We start from the raw sequence: 14,982 nt of genomic DNA, 5'->3' as shown, positions 1-14,982 counted from the left end.
AAATATAACTCTTTTTCTTATGAAGCTATAAAGATTGCATAACAAAGTGCAAATAGTGTCAGTTGTGGTTGATGTGAACAAACAATTTTGTTATTCGAGTCAGTCTGATGTATGAAAACTACTGAAATTTGTTGACGATTCAATATTGTGAATATAAACATGATAAAGAAGACATGCTGGCACTCTTGATTGATGTGAACAATTTTTGAAGTCATAATGGTCCAATATTGCTATTATTTGTGTATTCTATCCATCCTCACATGAAAACATAACTCATTTTCTATGCGGCTATAACAATTTACATAATAAAGTGCAAATATTCTCAGTTTTGGTTGATGCAGACAAATAGTTTTCTTATATCAGTCAATTTGAGGTATGAAAACTACTGAACTTTGTTCACGATTCGATATTTTGAATATAAGAAGGACATGCTGGCACCCTTATTGATGCGAACACATTTTTTACTCATTATGTGCCAATATAGCTATCATTTGTATTATACAATCAATCCTTACATGAAAATATAACACATTTACTATATAGTGGCTGTGAGTTTGCCCACTATAAAAGCTCAGGAACTGGCGTTGCTCCGGACACGGTAACGTCAGATACGGTAGGTGCTAAACCAAGGTTAATACCTTTACAGAGACACATACACAGTATTTAGATCTTGATATGACGAACAAAAATTACAGTCAATTCAAAATAGAACCTTGCACTGTTAAATTAACAGACGTTTCACATTTCAATGTCAACACTGTAATATATCTAAGTGTAATTCTATATATAACTGTAAAACGTGTGACATGTTAATAACGAACACGTGTTTTACCAGTTGTTTATCATGTTTAACTTCTAAAACTTATAATTCACGTAGTCAAGATGAGTTTGATTGTTAGTCCTCTAATCTTGTTTACGGAATTGAGGGTACTTTGTGTTGTTTGATATATGTAGGCAAAACAAAGAGCAGATTAAACACCCGACTGAATTGACATAGGTCAAGTGTGAACAATATTCATAAATTACAAATCGTTAACCAACATTTTAACCAAATTGACCATTCAGGAAATTCCATTAAAGTTAGAATTTTAGAAAAAAAGTTATCACCGCACCGATAATCCAACATTAAGTACACCGTTTCGCAGACAAATAGAAGAATACTCGATCAGAGAATTAGGTTCTGCAACACCTTATGGATCTAACGATAAAATAGTTACTGTAGGTAGCCGTTTGTTGTTCAGTGAATGTGATGGATTTATCCAGTAGGTCTCTTTGTAATATTCTTCATCATAAAAGAGTAAAAAGCAACATTTCTTCTTACTTTAAGGATCAATCTTCTCATATAGTATTCTATTCCTATACCAACCCGTTTGCATCTAAATATTTTAATAACAAACAAGGTGTTGAAGAATCTTAATATTGATGACCTCAAAGCTAAACCACTCGATTGTGCCTGTTCACATTCCCATTTCGTGTATAATCGTGCTGGCCATGAAATTTCTTGAGACATAAACATAGTCAATGACTACAAGTTGAGACAACTTTTGTCCAGGGTCCGAAATACAGAGAACCACAACCAATCAATTGGAACTTCAAACTACTAAAGGATTATGTTGAGGGTTCTGCAAAAGACTGGGCAAAAAGAGAAAAGGTTGAAGTTGACACTCTTTCGGGGTGGGTAAAATCAGTGAGGTCATTGATTCAGATAAGAGTAAGGAAGCTCAAAGGGTCAATGAGCACTAAAGCTCCTTCAATCTTTTTAGACCCTCATGTCATAGAGGAGATGTCTTTTCTCATTTTATCGGAACTCCGGGATCCGTTGTTTTTAATCTCGGGTTTTAGAGATTGACCGTTGCGAGATCCGGGAATGTTTTTTTCCGTATTTAGGGATGTGGGGACCAGGACAATCCTTACATGAAACTATAACTAAATTTTTGGATGCAGCTATAAAGATTTTTATAATAAAGTGCAAATATATAAAAAAATAAAATAAAAAAAATAAAGATGTGGTATGATTGCCAATGAGACAATGATCCACAAAAGACCAAAATGACACAAATATTGACAACTATATGTCACCGTACGGCCTTCTACAATGAGCAAAGCCCATACCACATAGTCAGCTATAAAAGGCCTCGATAAGACAATGTAAAACGAGAAAACTAACGAACTTATTTATGTAAAGAAATGAACGAAAAACAAATATGTAACACATAAACATACGACAACCACTGAATTACAGGCCCCTGACTTGGGACAAGCACATACATAAATAATGTGGCGGGGTTAAACATGTTAGCGGGATCCCAACCTCCCCTAACCTGGGACAGTACAACATAAGAACGAACTATAAAAATCAGTTGAAAAAGGCTTAACTCATCAGATAGACAAACAATACAAGTAGACGTGGCCGGGTACTTATACATTCCGACACAAAAAGACACAATGAACAGATATGAGAGTACTTGCAGTTATCTGACAGCTAAATGTAGTTCAAAGCCACTAACAACCAATAAAAACATGATGCATCTAAGAATAAACAATCAATCCGTACACATCCAACATATAATGGATTTAGTGTAAAGACGTCATAAACAGCCAGAGAAAAAACATGACCTTGTACAATGCCAAGTTACAGCTATCGACAGATTGTAGATCCATGAAAATGTATATTTATATAACATTCTAGTAATATATAGTTAGCTTTTAATCTACTGATAACAAAATCAATATTTATACCAATAAAAAAAATATTCAATGATCTTATTACAGTGTTGAAATATGGTCAGTTGTGGTTGAGTCGGATAACTAATTTTGTTATTTGAGTCAGTCTGATGTATGAAAACTACTGAAATTTGTATACGATTCAATATCTTTAATAAAAAGAGGACATGCTAGCACTCTTTATTCATGTGAACAAATTGTTTAGTCATTTTGTTCCAATATTGTTATTATGTGTGTTTTCAATCTATCCTTACATGAAAAAAAATAATCATTTAATATGCGGCTGTCAAGATCTACATTATAATAAAGTGCAATTACGGTCAGTTTTTGGTTGATGCGGACAAATAATTGTCTTATGAGTAAGTTTGAGGTATGAAAACTACTGAACTTTGTTGACGATTCAATATGTTGAATATAAAGAGGACATGCTGGCACTTGTAATGGTGTGAATAAATAGCATTCATTAGTTTTATATTCAGTGTTTACTTCATAATAAGTACAAGGTGGTCTCGAGTTAGAGTGTTGACCTTGTGTTTCTTTATATCTACTTATACTGTCTCCCTATACTTTTGTGTGTGCTATTTTGTTTATTTTGGTTGTAGGACTCTTTCGCTCATTATCTATAAATCCAGCTATCAAACAGAATTAAACTCAGTAAAGTCCGATATGAAAGGCCCAGTCATGTACCGTATTTTATTGTTTGGGCTAAATCTTCGAAGGTCTACCAACAAGACCATAGATTTAATATCAAATAGTATGAAATCCCATTTCAAACTTTATTTTAAAAATAATGCATCAGTTAATAACGGAATGCCGAAATACAGACTAAATATATATTATGATTGTTCATTACACCAAATGTCTGAAATCTGAATTATATTAGAGATGGTAGAATATTGATTATGGATATAAATGCCTTCCACCATCGATATAGTTGATAGTTCCAGTAATGTACGATGCTTCATCTGATGTCAAGAATAGCAAGAGGGAAACCACATCTGCTGGTTTCCCCGCCCTATTTAGATGTGCTTGCTTTGCTGTTGAGTCCGCAAGCTAGAAAGAAAAAAAGGTAATTTTAGACATTGAATTACAAGATGCAAAGATATCCAAATTGATTGACATAAATGTCGTATTTAATCTGTGTTAGATACAATCGAGACGTAATGGTTTGGAAGCCAAAATTTAAAATAATTGTAAGAATCTCGATTAAAAAAAAAGACTAAAACCAAAACACCAAAAATCCGCAGAGGGCAGTTTTTAAGAGGGTATTGTAATAAAAACATCAACGGTACTAATTGCAATGCACTTGTCCCACGATTCGCATTATGACAAATAATGACTCTTTTGTAGAAGATAAGGCAAACACATGTAAAACCCAAAACTAATTCAAACGTTAAAGGGCTAATAAAACAAACAAAAAAGAACTAAAAGTCATTCAAAACCAGGACAAGGTACATCTTGTATCATATCTATTTCAAGAGTGAAATACAGTAATATCGATTCAAAGGTCGACTCTATTCGTTATTTATTGACGGAACATTATGTACATTTTTTAATCAAAGGTACCAGAAATATAATTGTATACGCAAGACGCGCGTTTCTGCTACATAATACTTATCAGTGACGCTCAAACGGAACACAATACGTGCATACAACCTTCTTATGGTCTTCATCTGTAGTAATCACACTATTACTGTTACGAAGAATATTGGTATCATCAATGAAGCCAGGACTACAATTTGATAATACAATACAATGAAGTTACACATGTACGATAAACTAACAAAAAGATAAATAAATAATAAATATTGGAATACGTCGCTTGGCTCCTAAAATATTGTATATGACTTTTTTGACACCAATTATCAATTAAAGTTAGACCAATCAAAATGTTTGAAATAAGACATATTACAAAATTGCTAATTTCAGTTGTTTGTTAAGATTGCTTTCAAAATGTTGTATAAAAACTTGAAAATCGGTGTTAAATGGCTTTGGGGGAAAAACATTTCTTTATTTCTGTGAAAATAATTTAATTTCTTGGATAATCCAGAAATGTCAAAGTTTTTTACTTCACTGCTATTTACAAAATGTTCAAGTTCGCATACGACATTTTGGAAGCATGCATTTTGCCAAAATTTTCTGATATTTTTTTTTTTTTTTAATTGTAATTTACAACATTTTTGAAGCCCAGCGACGAATAGATTGTATTTAAATATCAGAAATCATATATCAGAAACGAAACAAAACAAAACTAAAAAAATAGAAAGACAACATTCGGCATTTGCTATAACATACTTATCTTATTATTGTCCTCATATTTCATCAAATTTAAAAATATTTCTTTCGTTATGCGTCTTAAAATGTAACTTGTGCAACAAAATTTAAAACAACACGTTATATACATTTCATGGCGGGTCCGAACAACTTTTCTGGATTTACTTTCATTTTGAAACGCTTAAAGCTAAATATTTGAAAGCCAAAGAATCCAAACAATGGAAGAGCTATTTGACAAAAAAATGACTTAAAGATATTGTAAAATTTACCAAAAGTCGACTTTAATTTCCCTGAGGGAGTTGAAACCTTAATTTCTTTATACTTTCAAAATTTATCAATGGACAGTTTAAGAAAGGATTGCTATACATAATGTCTGTACCAAAGTACACTTGGAGGGGAACGTTTTTCATCTTCCAGACGCATTCAGTATGTAGTAGGGTAAACATGTTTGCGGGGACACTTGTACAATGTTATACTGGAATAACAAATCATTATAAGGACAAACATAAATATCAGTTTGAAAGAGCCTGACTCAGTCGATCGATAATAAGCTGAATGCAACTTATAACACTTCAAAAAACACAAGATTTATCATACGACAATGCAGGATAAACCATGGGCTCTGCCTATTTCGAAGCAAAATGAAAAAAATATTGTGTATCGAAAGCACATCTTATCTGTAAAATATTTTTTTTAAATATCTGGCACTGAAGTTTAAGGTGAATCAAGGTACTTGGTAACAATGTTCTATGTACTACATCACCAACTAATTAAAACTTACTTGATAGCATTCACTCTTACACCGTGAGGACCTAGTTCTGAAAGAATTGTATTTAATCAATATTTTGTTTCAATGATTTGTTCATAAACTGTATGCGTCAAGAAAGCTTAGCCCGCTATATTTTTTATGTTAACATCTAGGTGTTTTCAGCATGCAAATAGAGCTCACCACATTCTGTAAGAAGAAGGGGGAGCTTTCCACAAAGGTTTCAAAAGAAAGGGACCAATAATTTGATCTACGGACAGACATAACCAGGGAAGAATATGTTTCAAACATTTTTGTACAACTTATTTAAATAAACGTTCAAAAAAGGAAAAAAAATATATATCAAGGACTGTACAATCACAAAAGAAATTTGTTAAAATTATTTTTATTTTGAAATAGTCAATTCAATCAATTACAAGTCAGAAAATTTAACAATTATTTCAATTGGTTCATCCAAACATATTAATGTATAATAAATATATTTTACCTTTGGCTAGACATTTTGTAAGCATATCAATAGCTGCTTTTGCCATGCTGTAAACAACTGTGATCGGTTGCTAAAAATATACAAATATTTTGTTTTTGTTTCCATTTCAATTTTACATAGTAATTTACCTTTATGTATACAAATGTATATTATAATATAAGTAACTAGGTTACTAAGGAGTGAACTATGTTATGCCTTCCTCGTGTTCAAAATGTGCTTGTATGGTAGGTTATCTGATTGAAACATTTGTGGCTTTCTTTTTATCTTTTAATTGCTAATTTATAATAAACTTAATTCCCAAGGAAACTGCTTTCTTTTTGCAATTAAACAGCATGCAATTGGCAGTTTCATAATCAAAGAATCATGGCTAATTTCATTGTTCGTACACCAAAATGAAAATGACGTTTTGGTGTACACTTTAGAAAATATATCCAATACGGCATTAGATTATGACAATGTATTAAGCGGCAAATTGCATACAAATTGTTGTTGAAGACAAATAAATGTTTTTGTTGTGTTGTTGGGTGCCGTTTCAATTAACGTTGTTCAAACGGAACTGTACGATTTCATTTTTATAAGGCCTGATTTGAAGAATATACATAAAATAATCAATTATAAATTAAATATACTTACCCCTATCGTGGAACAGATACTCGACAGGTAGATTATATTACCTATATCGAAAATTCTAATTACTTAAAAGTATGTTTAGATTCATACATAGCAGTTTACTTATACATTCTTTATTCCGTATTTGTTATTAAAAAATTATATTCATCTCGATTTTTGATGCAATGAAAGTAACTCCACAATCTATCTTAACCATTTTTGTTGCATTCGTCGTGAATAGTTATCAAGATACCATGATTATTATTTTGTACGCCAGACGAGCGTTTCGTCTACATTAGACTCATGACGCCTAAGTATGACATTGCAAAAACATCTGAAAATTAAAAGTCCTTGGAGATAAGACAAGCATAGTTGTGCAAGTAAAAAAGTTTTCTCTCATAGTAGCAAAAATATTTGTTTCTTTTAGGTAAGGCAAGCATAATTGTGACAGATATAGTTTAGTTATTCCTCAAACTAACAAACCTTTTGTTTCTTTGAAATTAGGCAAGTATTGTTGTGCCATAAATAATTAAGTTTTCCCTCATACTATCAAACCTTTTGTTGTCTCTTTGAGATAAGGCAAGCATAAATGTGACAGATATAATTTAGTTATCCTTCATACAAACAAACCTTTGTTTTTTTTAGATTAGGCAAGCATAGTTGTGCTAGAAAGAATTTAGTGTTCCCTCATACTAGCAAACCTTTTATCTCTTTGATATAGGCAAGCATAATTGTGACAGAAATAATTTAGTTTTCTCTCATACTAACAAACCTGTTGTTTCTTTGAGAGAGGGCAAGCATAATTTTGACAGAAAGAATTGTTTTCCCTCATACTAAACAACTTTTTGTTTCTTTGAGATCAGGCAAGCATAATTGTGGCAGAAATAATTTAGTTTCCCCTCATGCTAAAAAACCTTTTGATTCTTTGAGATGCGGCACTCATAATTGTGACAGAAATAATTTAGTTTTCCCTCATGCAAATACACCTTTTGTTTCATTTAGATTAGACGGACAAAGTTGTGGCAGAAAGAACTTAGTTTTCCCTCATACAAACAAACCTTTTGTTTCTTTGAGATAAGGCAAGCATAGTTGTGCCAGGAATAATTTCGCCTTCTGGTTTACACTGACGCATCTGTCGTAATCCTCTTCCTTAGTTTCACTTACATTTGAAAACATGGCATAGCCTGCAATGTCAGCCTGAAACGTAAATACATATGTCAGATATAGTCTTCTCATAGCTGAGTGGCGTTAGCTTTATTTTATATGCATAGAAAAAATAAATAATTAATTTCTCTTTTCTCTTATTGTATGAGAACAAATCGTTTTGATACATTGTAAAACAAGATTAGTGTCATTATCTCAAATTTACTAGATGCAGTTGCAATTTCAGCAGAAGTTTTATTGTTATGTTTTGCAATGGAAACCTAACTGATTCTATTTTTCTGTAATCAATTTCATCGATAACTTATCCCTGTATTTGTGTGGCAAAATGAATCGCTGTATTATCTCGTTTTCTTCTCTCCTTTTTTTTTGTTGTCAAAACCTGAACGTTTTGTCACTACATGATAACACTTCTATGTGAATACAGATTCCGAAATATTTAAAAATCTACAAAATATTCAATCTCTCACTATAACTTTCTTTTAGAGAAACGAATGTTTTCGGTCCTGATGCTACTAAAGCACTTTAGCTAAGCTTTACTTCTTTGTCATGTATTATTCGTGCAAGACATTCTGAATGATAAATTTTAATACAATTTGATTATATACTGTAAATTCAGAAATCAATGAGTGCATTTATTATTCCAATGTTGTCATTTAGGACTTAAATGCGAATCTATTTTTTACGAATTAGAGAAAAATCCTGTTTAATTCATATAAAATATTTCAAAATGCGAGGTAAAATTTTTGCGTTCACAACTCATTTTTCGCATTATTTAAAACCTCGCAATAATTTCTGAATTTACAGTATATATATCTATGTGATGTGAAGGTATGTCGTTGACAATCCTTTTTATTTATGTGACAGGGTTTACTACAAGTAGAACATGTTCATTCTAAATAGTATTACTTTCAAACTGTATTTAGACGATTTAAACACCTTGACTAAAATAAGTTCAGCTCGTTTAATTCTCACAATTTTTTTTACAAAATATTATCTTTTATCCTTCGAAAAGAAAAAAAAGTTTCAATAATCTTGAACCAATCACTTCTCGGAAAAATGGTTGGATAAATAGCAGTTTGACAAACACTAATTTTGATCATTAAAAAACTTAATATTTCCTAAAAAATACAATGTGATTAAAACGATTAGCTGATTTTACAGAGTTATCTCCGTGTAGTGCTACATTGAAGACCTGTTGATGATCTTCCGCTGTTGTTTTTTCTATGGTCGGGTTGTTGTCTCTTTGACACATTCCCAATGTCCATTCTCAATTTCATTTGTTCCACCTTAATGATACACATTTTGGAACAGTTTGATACGTTCCAGTTACAAAACTTTAAAATAGAGAGGTATCATTTCCAATGCTGGCACTATGTCATATACAAATAATGATTGTTTGTATCTATTTCATAATGGTGAATAAAAAAGTACATTTATATCATATAAAACAAACCAAAATATCCAATCTTCCAAATTTCTGTATCAGGCTCTTTACAATTTCTTCCCTGAAGGCAGATTGAGATAAATCTCCACTGCAAAACCCTATCTTATAAGAAAATATAATCATGCGTTTACATAACATTGGTTAATATACATGATATATAAGTACTTATAGCAGAAAGAGTTATCTACATGGTAAATTTGTTTAAAAAAAAACACAGAGAAAAAAAAAACAATTAACTCATTGAAAACAGCCATTATTATTTAACATTCCTATACAAATGGAATGCAAAACATTTCATTGGCGAATTACATTTGCGCGTATTAGGGATGTACTTTTGTTTTAGATTGCGCACAAGATTAAATATCATGTGTGCATATTCATTTTACAAGTAAAATTAACAACTACTATAAATACAGATCATTATTGAATATATGAAGCCACTTTTAGAAAGTTAACATAAGGGTTCGTTTTCAGAGAACACATCCCAGGGAAACACACGTAGATAATTCAATAATTAATGATGCAATTCTAAGAACATCCAAATGGAAACAGGGTTAAGAGCTACCAATAATCAGCAAAAAAAGGCATGTCAAATTGAGTTTTAAGTGATTAATTTAAATATTTTGTATTTGTTTTTTCTAGTAATGCAATTCGTGTTACTGTATACTAGTAATAACAAAACAAACGAGCGTTTCCTGTTAGAAACTCCTGTTTCATCATGTGTATGCTGAGTAGCAAGGAGTCATTAACTATTATAACAAGGGTATGTACAATGTTTTACATATAAGCTAACATGTTATTTTTTTTATTGTTAACAATATCTCTCGTATTTTCGGATACATGAAACCCTATTTTCTGATTTACCACTGTTAACTTGTTCAACGAATCTGCTGAAATACATTAACAAGCTATGCGCAGACTTCTACAGACGTTGTTATGCGTCGAATTTCACAATTTTTGTTAATACATCTACATGACATGGCTATTTGTATTTACTTGGCACCGTTAATGAGGCATTATCTACGCGATTTTTTGTTTGTTCAATCATTAATGCAAGTGAAATAGTGAAACAATAATTCTCTTTTAGAAGCCAGTTTGGTTAAATTTTGTCACCTTTTATTCAATCACTTAGTTAGAGATGTATTACGCATGAACCAGGCGTCTTCGGCTATCAAAAGGACAATAATGCCCATATTGCCAATATTGAAAGTGAAACTAGGGTAAACCATTTCGTTGACTAATTTGATCTCCAAAACTCATTCTTTTACAGGTAAAAACGATAATTAACATATTAGTTAAATATATAAAATGACATCAAACAGACCTAGACAAATCCTATTCCACGTTTCGCTATCTATTTATATCTAAATTTATGTTGATATCGGGTTATATGATCGTCGGCAGTCTTCGGGGGGGGGGGGGGGGGGGGGGGGGGCGCAATTCGATAGTTAATAAGATTGCATCTATGCTAAAGTACACTCGAAATGTGGGTACATGTTCCTATTGTCGAGTCCATGCATTGGTAATTCTTCACTTCAGACCATTTGTTTAGTTCGATATACCTTTTAGCAAATTATGAATAAAATTTTAGACTTTGACTCGCTTCCATGAAAATAAATTTGACAGATAATGCATGCCCCTTTAAGGATTTTTTTTATAATTTACTTTTCATTTTCAACTGCTACTGCGCATGCCTATTTTTATCTTCAGTTATGCACTTTGTAATGCAGAATATTTATCTTGGCTCATTATTCTGAACTGTGAAAAACCCATCCAGACCCCTATTTTGATGTATATTTGGCTCATTATTCTCTACCCTGTTAATCTTCTCCAGACACCCATTTTGCTGTAGATTTTGCTCATTATTCCCTTATCTGTAAAACCATCCAGACCTCCATTTTGGTTTAGATTTGGCTCATTTCGGTCTACTCTGTAAAGCCCCTCCAGACCCACATTTTGGTGTAGATTTAGCTCGTCACTTTTTACTCTGCAAAGCCGATCCAGACCCATATTTTGGTGTAGATTTGGCACTTACTTTCTACTCTGCAAAGCCCATGTAAATGCTCTCCGCAGAAAATAATTTTTATTTAAGAAATAATTCTTTTATGCCATGTTCTATGCTCATTTTAACATGGGTAGGCATTATATTTGTAAACATTTAATACCTCGCTTACGCTCGATATTAAGATATTAACAAATATAATGCCTACCCATGTTAAAATGAGCATAGAACATGGCATAAAAGAATTATTTCTTAAATAAAAATTATTTTCTGCGGAGAGCATTTACTAATATGTACATAGTACCTGTTTAACCCATTAAGTAAAACAACAAGAAAAAAAAGGAGGTCGCTTAACAAAGAAGAACGCAGTTTTATTATAACAAAAAAAGTTTGATTTTTTCTGAGTATTTTAACACAAGACTTCAGGCGAATTATATGGCGTTATTTTATTGTGACGTTATGTTTTTTCTCTTTTCCCGAAATAACGTAATATTAATATTTGCAATAGATTTGATGAAAACAAAAATCTGCCACAGATTTGGAGAAAAACAAAAATCTGCCATAGATTTGAAGAAAACAAAAATCCGTCATAGATTTGGAGAAAACAAAAACCTGCCATAGATTTGATTTGTTTGGTGTTTGTAACGTCATATTTGTCATAGATGAGGAATCTGTCATAGATTTGAGTCCTAAATATTTGCCAATCATTATTATTCAATCTAGTATATGCTTTATTGAAAACAAAGTAATTACAGTGTGAGCATTCTGGCCTCGATTGCGAGAGTTTTTTTTTTAAAGCTTCCAACAAAGACCGCATAGTCGGCTCGGATGCACAATAACATGTGCAGTTAAGGTAATATATTCACGAGCCCTGTTATCTTGCAAACTGGTGACTATGCGATACAGGCTTTGCTAATTGGCGAAAGTCGTATGGTGACCTATAGTGCTTAATTATGTGTCATTGAACTCTTGTGGAGACTTTTTTCATTCATTGGCAATCATACCACATCTTCGTATTTTTATATTTTATAACATGTCGGTAAAGAACAAAGAAGGGTTCATGTTCCTATCACGTTGACATCTTTTGTACTAATATGTGTGTAACATTTGCTACTGGACGTTTAACGGTAATTTATTATTCATCCGTCAATACAGGTATGTCAATGTTATTTTATGAAACACTTAAAAATAAGATTGAGTATACATTTTGTAAAACTATTATCATGATCTTGATCAATGAGCGACAAAATTATTTTCATTCAAGATTTAAATAACTTACTTTATCGTCTGCTAAACCCTTTTCCATGCATTTCTGTTGTACGTTTTGCAATATATCCTCTTCAAGAGCCACTAAATATAATCTGGCACCATGTTCTGCTAACTTATAAGCGGTGGCTTCCCCTATGCCAGAACTTGCTCCTAAAAGATTAGTATAAACACAATCTACAGGTGCAGAACTAGCCATTTAAAAAACTGAAGGTTGCAACTTCCGCAACACCATGAAACGTTCACAAAAAATAGACATAAATAAATCGAATGATGGGGTTCTGACCCCCGGACTCTCCAACTTTTGAATCCGCTAGTCAGCTCCGCATGTTGTAAAATAACAATAATTTGAGGTGGGCATTTTTTTTTTGTCATTTTTTGCTGATGTCAAAACTCAAAGAGTACTTTTGTGTCAGCCCACAACAAATTAATTGACAGTTTAAAACAAATCATTAAGAGGATGACATACAGACGGTAACTTAGTAAAAATATATAAAAAAAGGCAAACAGACAAACAACCGAATAAAAAGTACTGTATACTATATACAGAAACCAAATATTGAGCAACGTGAATAGCAAAAATGCAAGGGTCATCTCAAGTTCTCAGAAAATGTCAACATTTCCTGTTCTGATAGAAACACCCGTCGTGATGCTCCGGTTATATTCTTTGTTAATCATATCTAGTCATAAGGCATCATTCAATAACAGATTGATAAGTTAACGTTTGTAGAATTGGAGATTGTTTATAAAAGAGGCACGAAAGATACCAAAGGGACAGTTAAACTCATAAATCTAAAACAAACTGACAACGCCATGGCTAAAAATGAAAAAGACAAACAGACAAACAATAGTACACATGACACAACATAGAAAACCAAAGAATAAACAACACGAACCCCACCTAGGGGTGATCTCAGGTGCTTCGGAAGGGTAAGCAGATTCTGCTCCACATGTGGCACCCGTCGTGTTGCTTATGTGATATATAATTCTGTAGGTCTCATTTATGAAAGGGAAGGGGATTGTAGTTACGACGTAAGGAACATATCCGATATCATTTGTGAAACGGTTATTCCATACCGGTCCATCAATCCTCTATCAAGAAAACCATGATAGGAAATTCATGCACGGGAATATCGTATCAATTGAGAGATATATACCCCGTATGCAGGTGCTGCTGGAATGTTGCTACTTAGAAATGGAAAGTTCACAATTGGAAAGCTAAAATCATCCCTTTTGTCGTAAAGTTTTGTTTTCAACCGACCCTCATTGTCAATTTCTAGATGTATGTCAAAATATGAAGCCGACTTAACTGTATCTGTAGTATCCGTTATCTCTAGTTTAATGGGATAGATGCGTTCCACATAGTCACCAAATTTTGAATTATTTAGCGAAAGAACATCTTCTATATAGCGGAAAGTAGAGTTAAAGGATATTGCTAACTTCTTATCTTTCTTCCTAAGAAGTTCCTGCATGAAGTCAGCCTTCTTATAATGAAAAAAGAAATCGGCAAGTAGAGGGGCAAAGTTTGTTCCCATTGGAATGCCGACAGTCTGTTGAAAAACACGTCCTCCGAACGTAAAAAATATGTTGTCAATCAAAAAATCAAGCATCTTGATAATATCAGTTTCAGAGAATTTTGTTTGAATTAGAGTGATCCTTTACAAAGTAGGATTTATTCCTTCCTAAGACACGATACTTGTATAAGATTGACATTTGCGTAGGTCTATCGCAAAAAAATGCACTTGAATACCGCTCGGTGTTTTAGATTTATTTTTTCTTCTTTTGAAATTTGGAAAAAAAGTGTTATTAAAACTATTTAAAACATTTGCTTAATCATGTTTATACTATAATTTGTACTTCTTGACACATATCAGTATTCATTACATAGTGAAACTTGATTCAACCGAACCTCTTCGGGACTTAACATTTAGTTCGGTTTTGGCCGATGTTCGGTTTTATCAGGTTCATAACGCATACAATTTAACATGACGGTGCTTAAGAACATGTTTGGTTTAGACAGGTTGTCACTTTATGCAGGATTCGGTTTAGTCAAGTTTCACTGTACTATTATTGCACCTTTGTTTGCCATGTTGTTATAATTTAATTATGTTCACACTTTTATTGTTTGTTGAAGTATTGTACTTCATACACCATGAGGGGGCTTTAGTGAAATAAGATGTCTTATGTCTTATGACTTTCATAACAGAAAAAAAATAACAGTAGATATACGTATACTGATTTTGTTC

General features: G+C 32.4%; 1 protein-coding gene across 1 annotated transcript; it reads right to left on the bottom strand.

Moving 5' to 3' along the window:
• Positions 1–3,624: 3,624 nt before the first annotated feature.
• Positions 3,625–12,935, bottom strand: LOC134689967 (3-oxoacyl-[acyl-carrier-protein] reductase FabG-like). Its single transcript, XM_063549936.1, has 8 exons — positions 12,750–12,935; positions 9,478–9,570; positions 7,919–8,057; positions 6,885–6,925; positions 6,252–6,321; positions 5,780–5,816; positions 4,381–4,456; positions 3,625–3,777 (listed from the first exon to the last, which is right to left on the bottom strand). The coding sequence occupies exons 1-8, from the start codon at positions 12,933–12,935 to the stop codon at positions 3,625–3,627; spliced, it is 795 nt and encodes a 264-aa protein (XP_063406006.1).
• Between the last annotated feature and the right edge of the window lie 2,047 nt (positions 12,936–14,982).

This window comes from Mytilus trossulus, chromosome 11 (genome assembly GCF_036588685.1).
Source record: "Mytilus trossulus isolate FHL-02 chromosome 11, PNRI_Mtr1.1.1.hap1, whole genome shotgun sequence".
NCBI classification, from domain to species: domain Eukaryota; kingdom Metazoa; phylum Mollusca; class Bivalvia; order Mytilida; family Mytilidae; genus Mytilus; species Mytilus trossulus.
The sequence above is the reverse complement of the archived record's forward strand: the minus strand, read 5'-3'. Positions and strand labels throughout refer to the sequence as shown.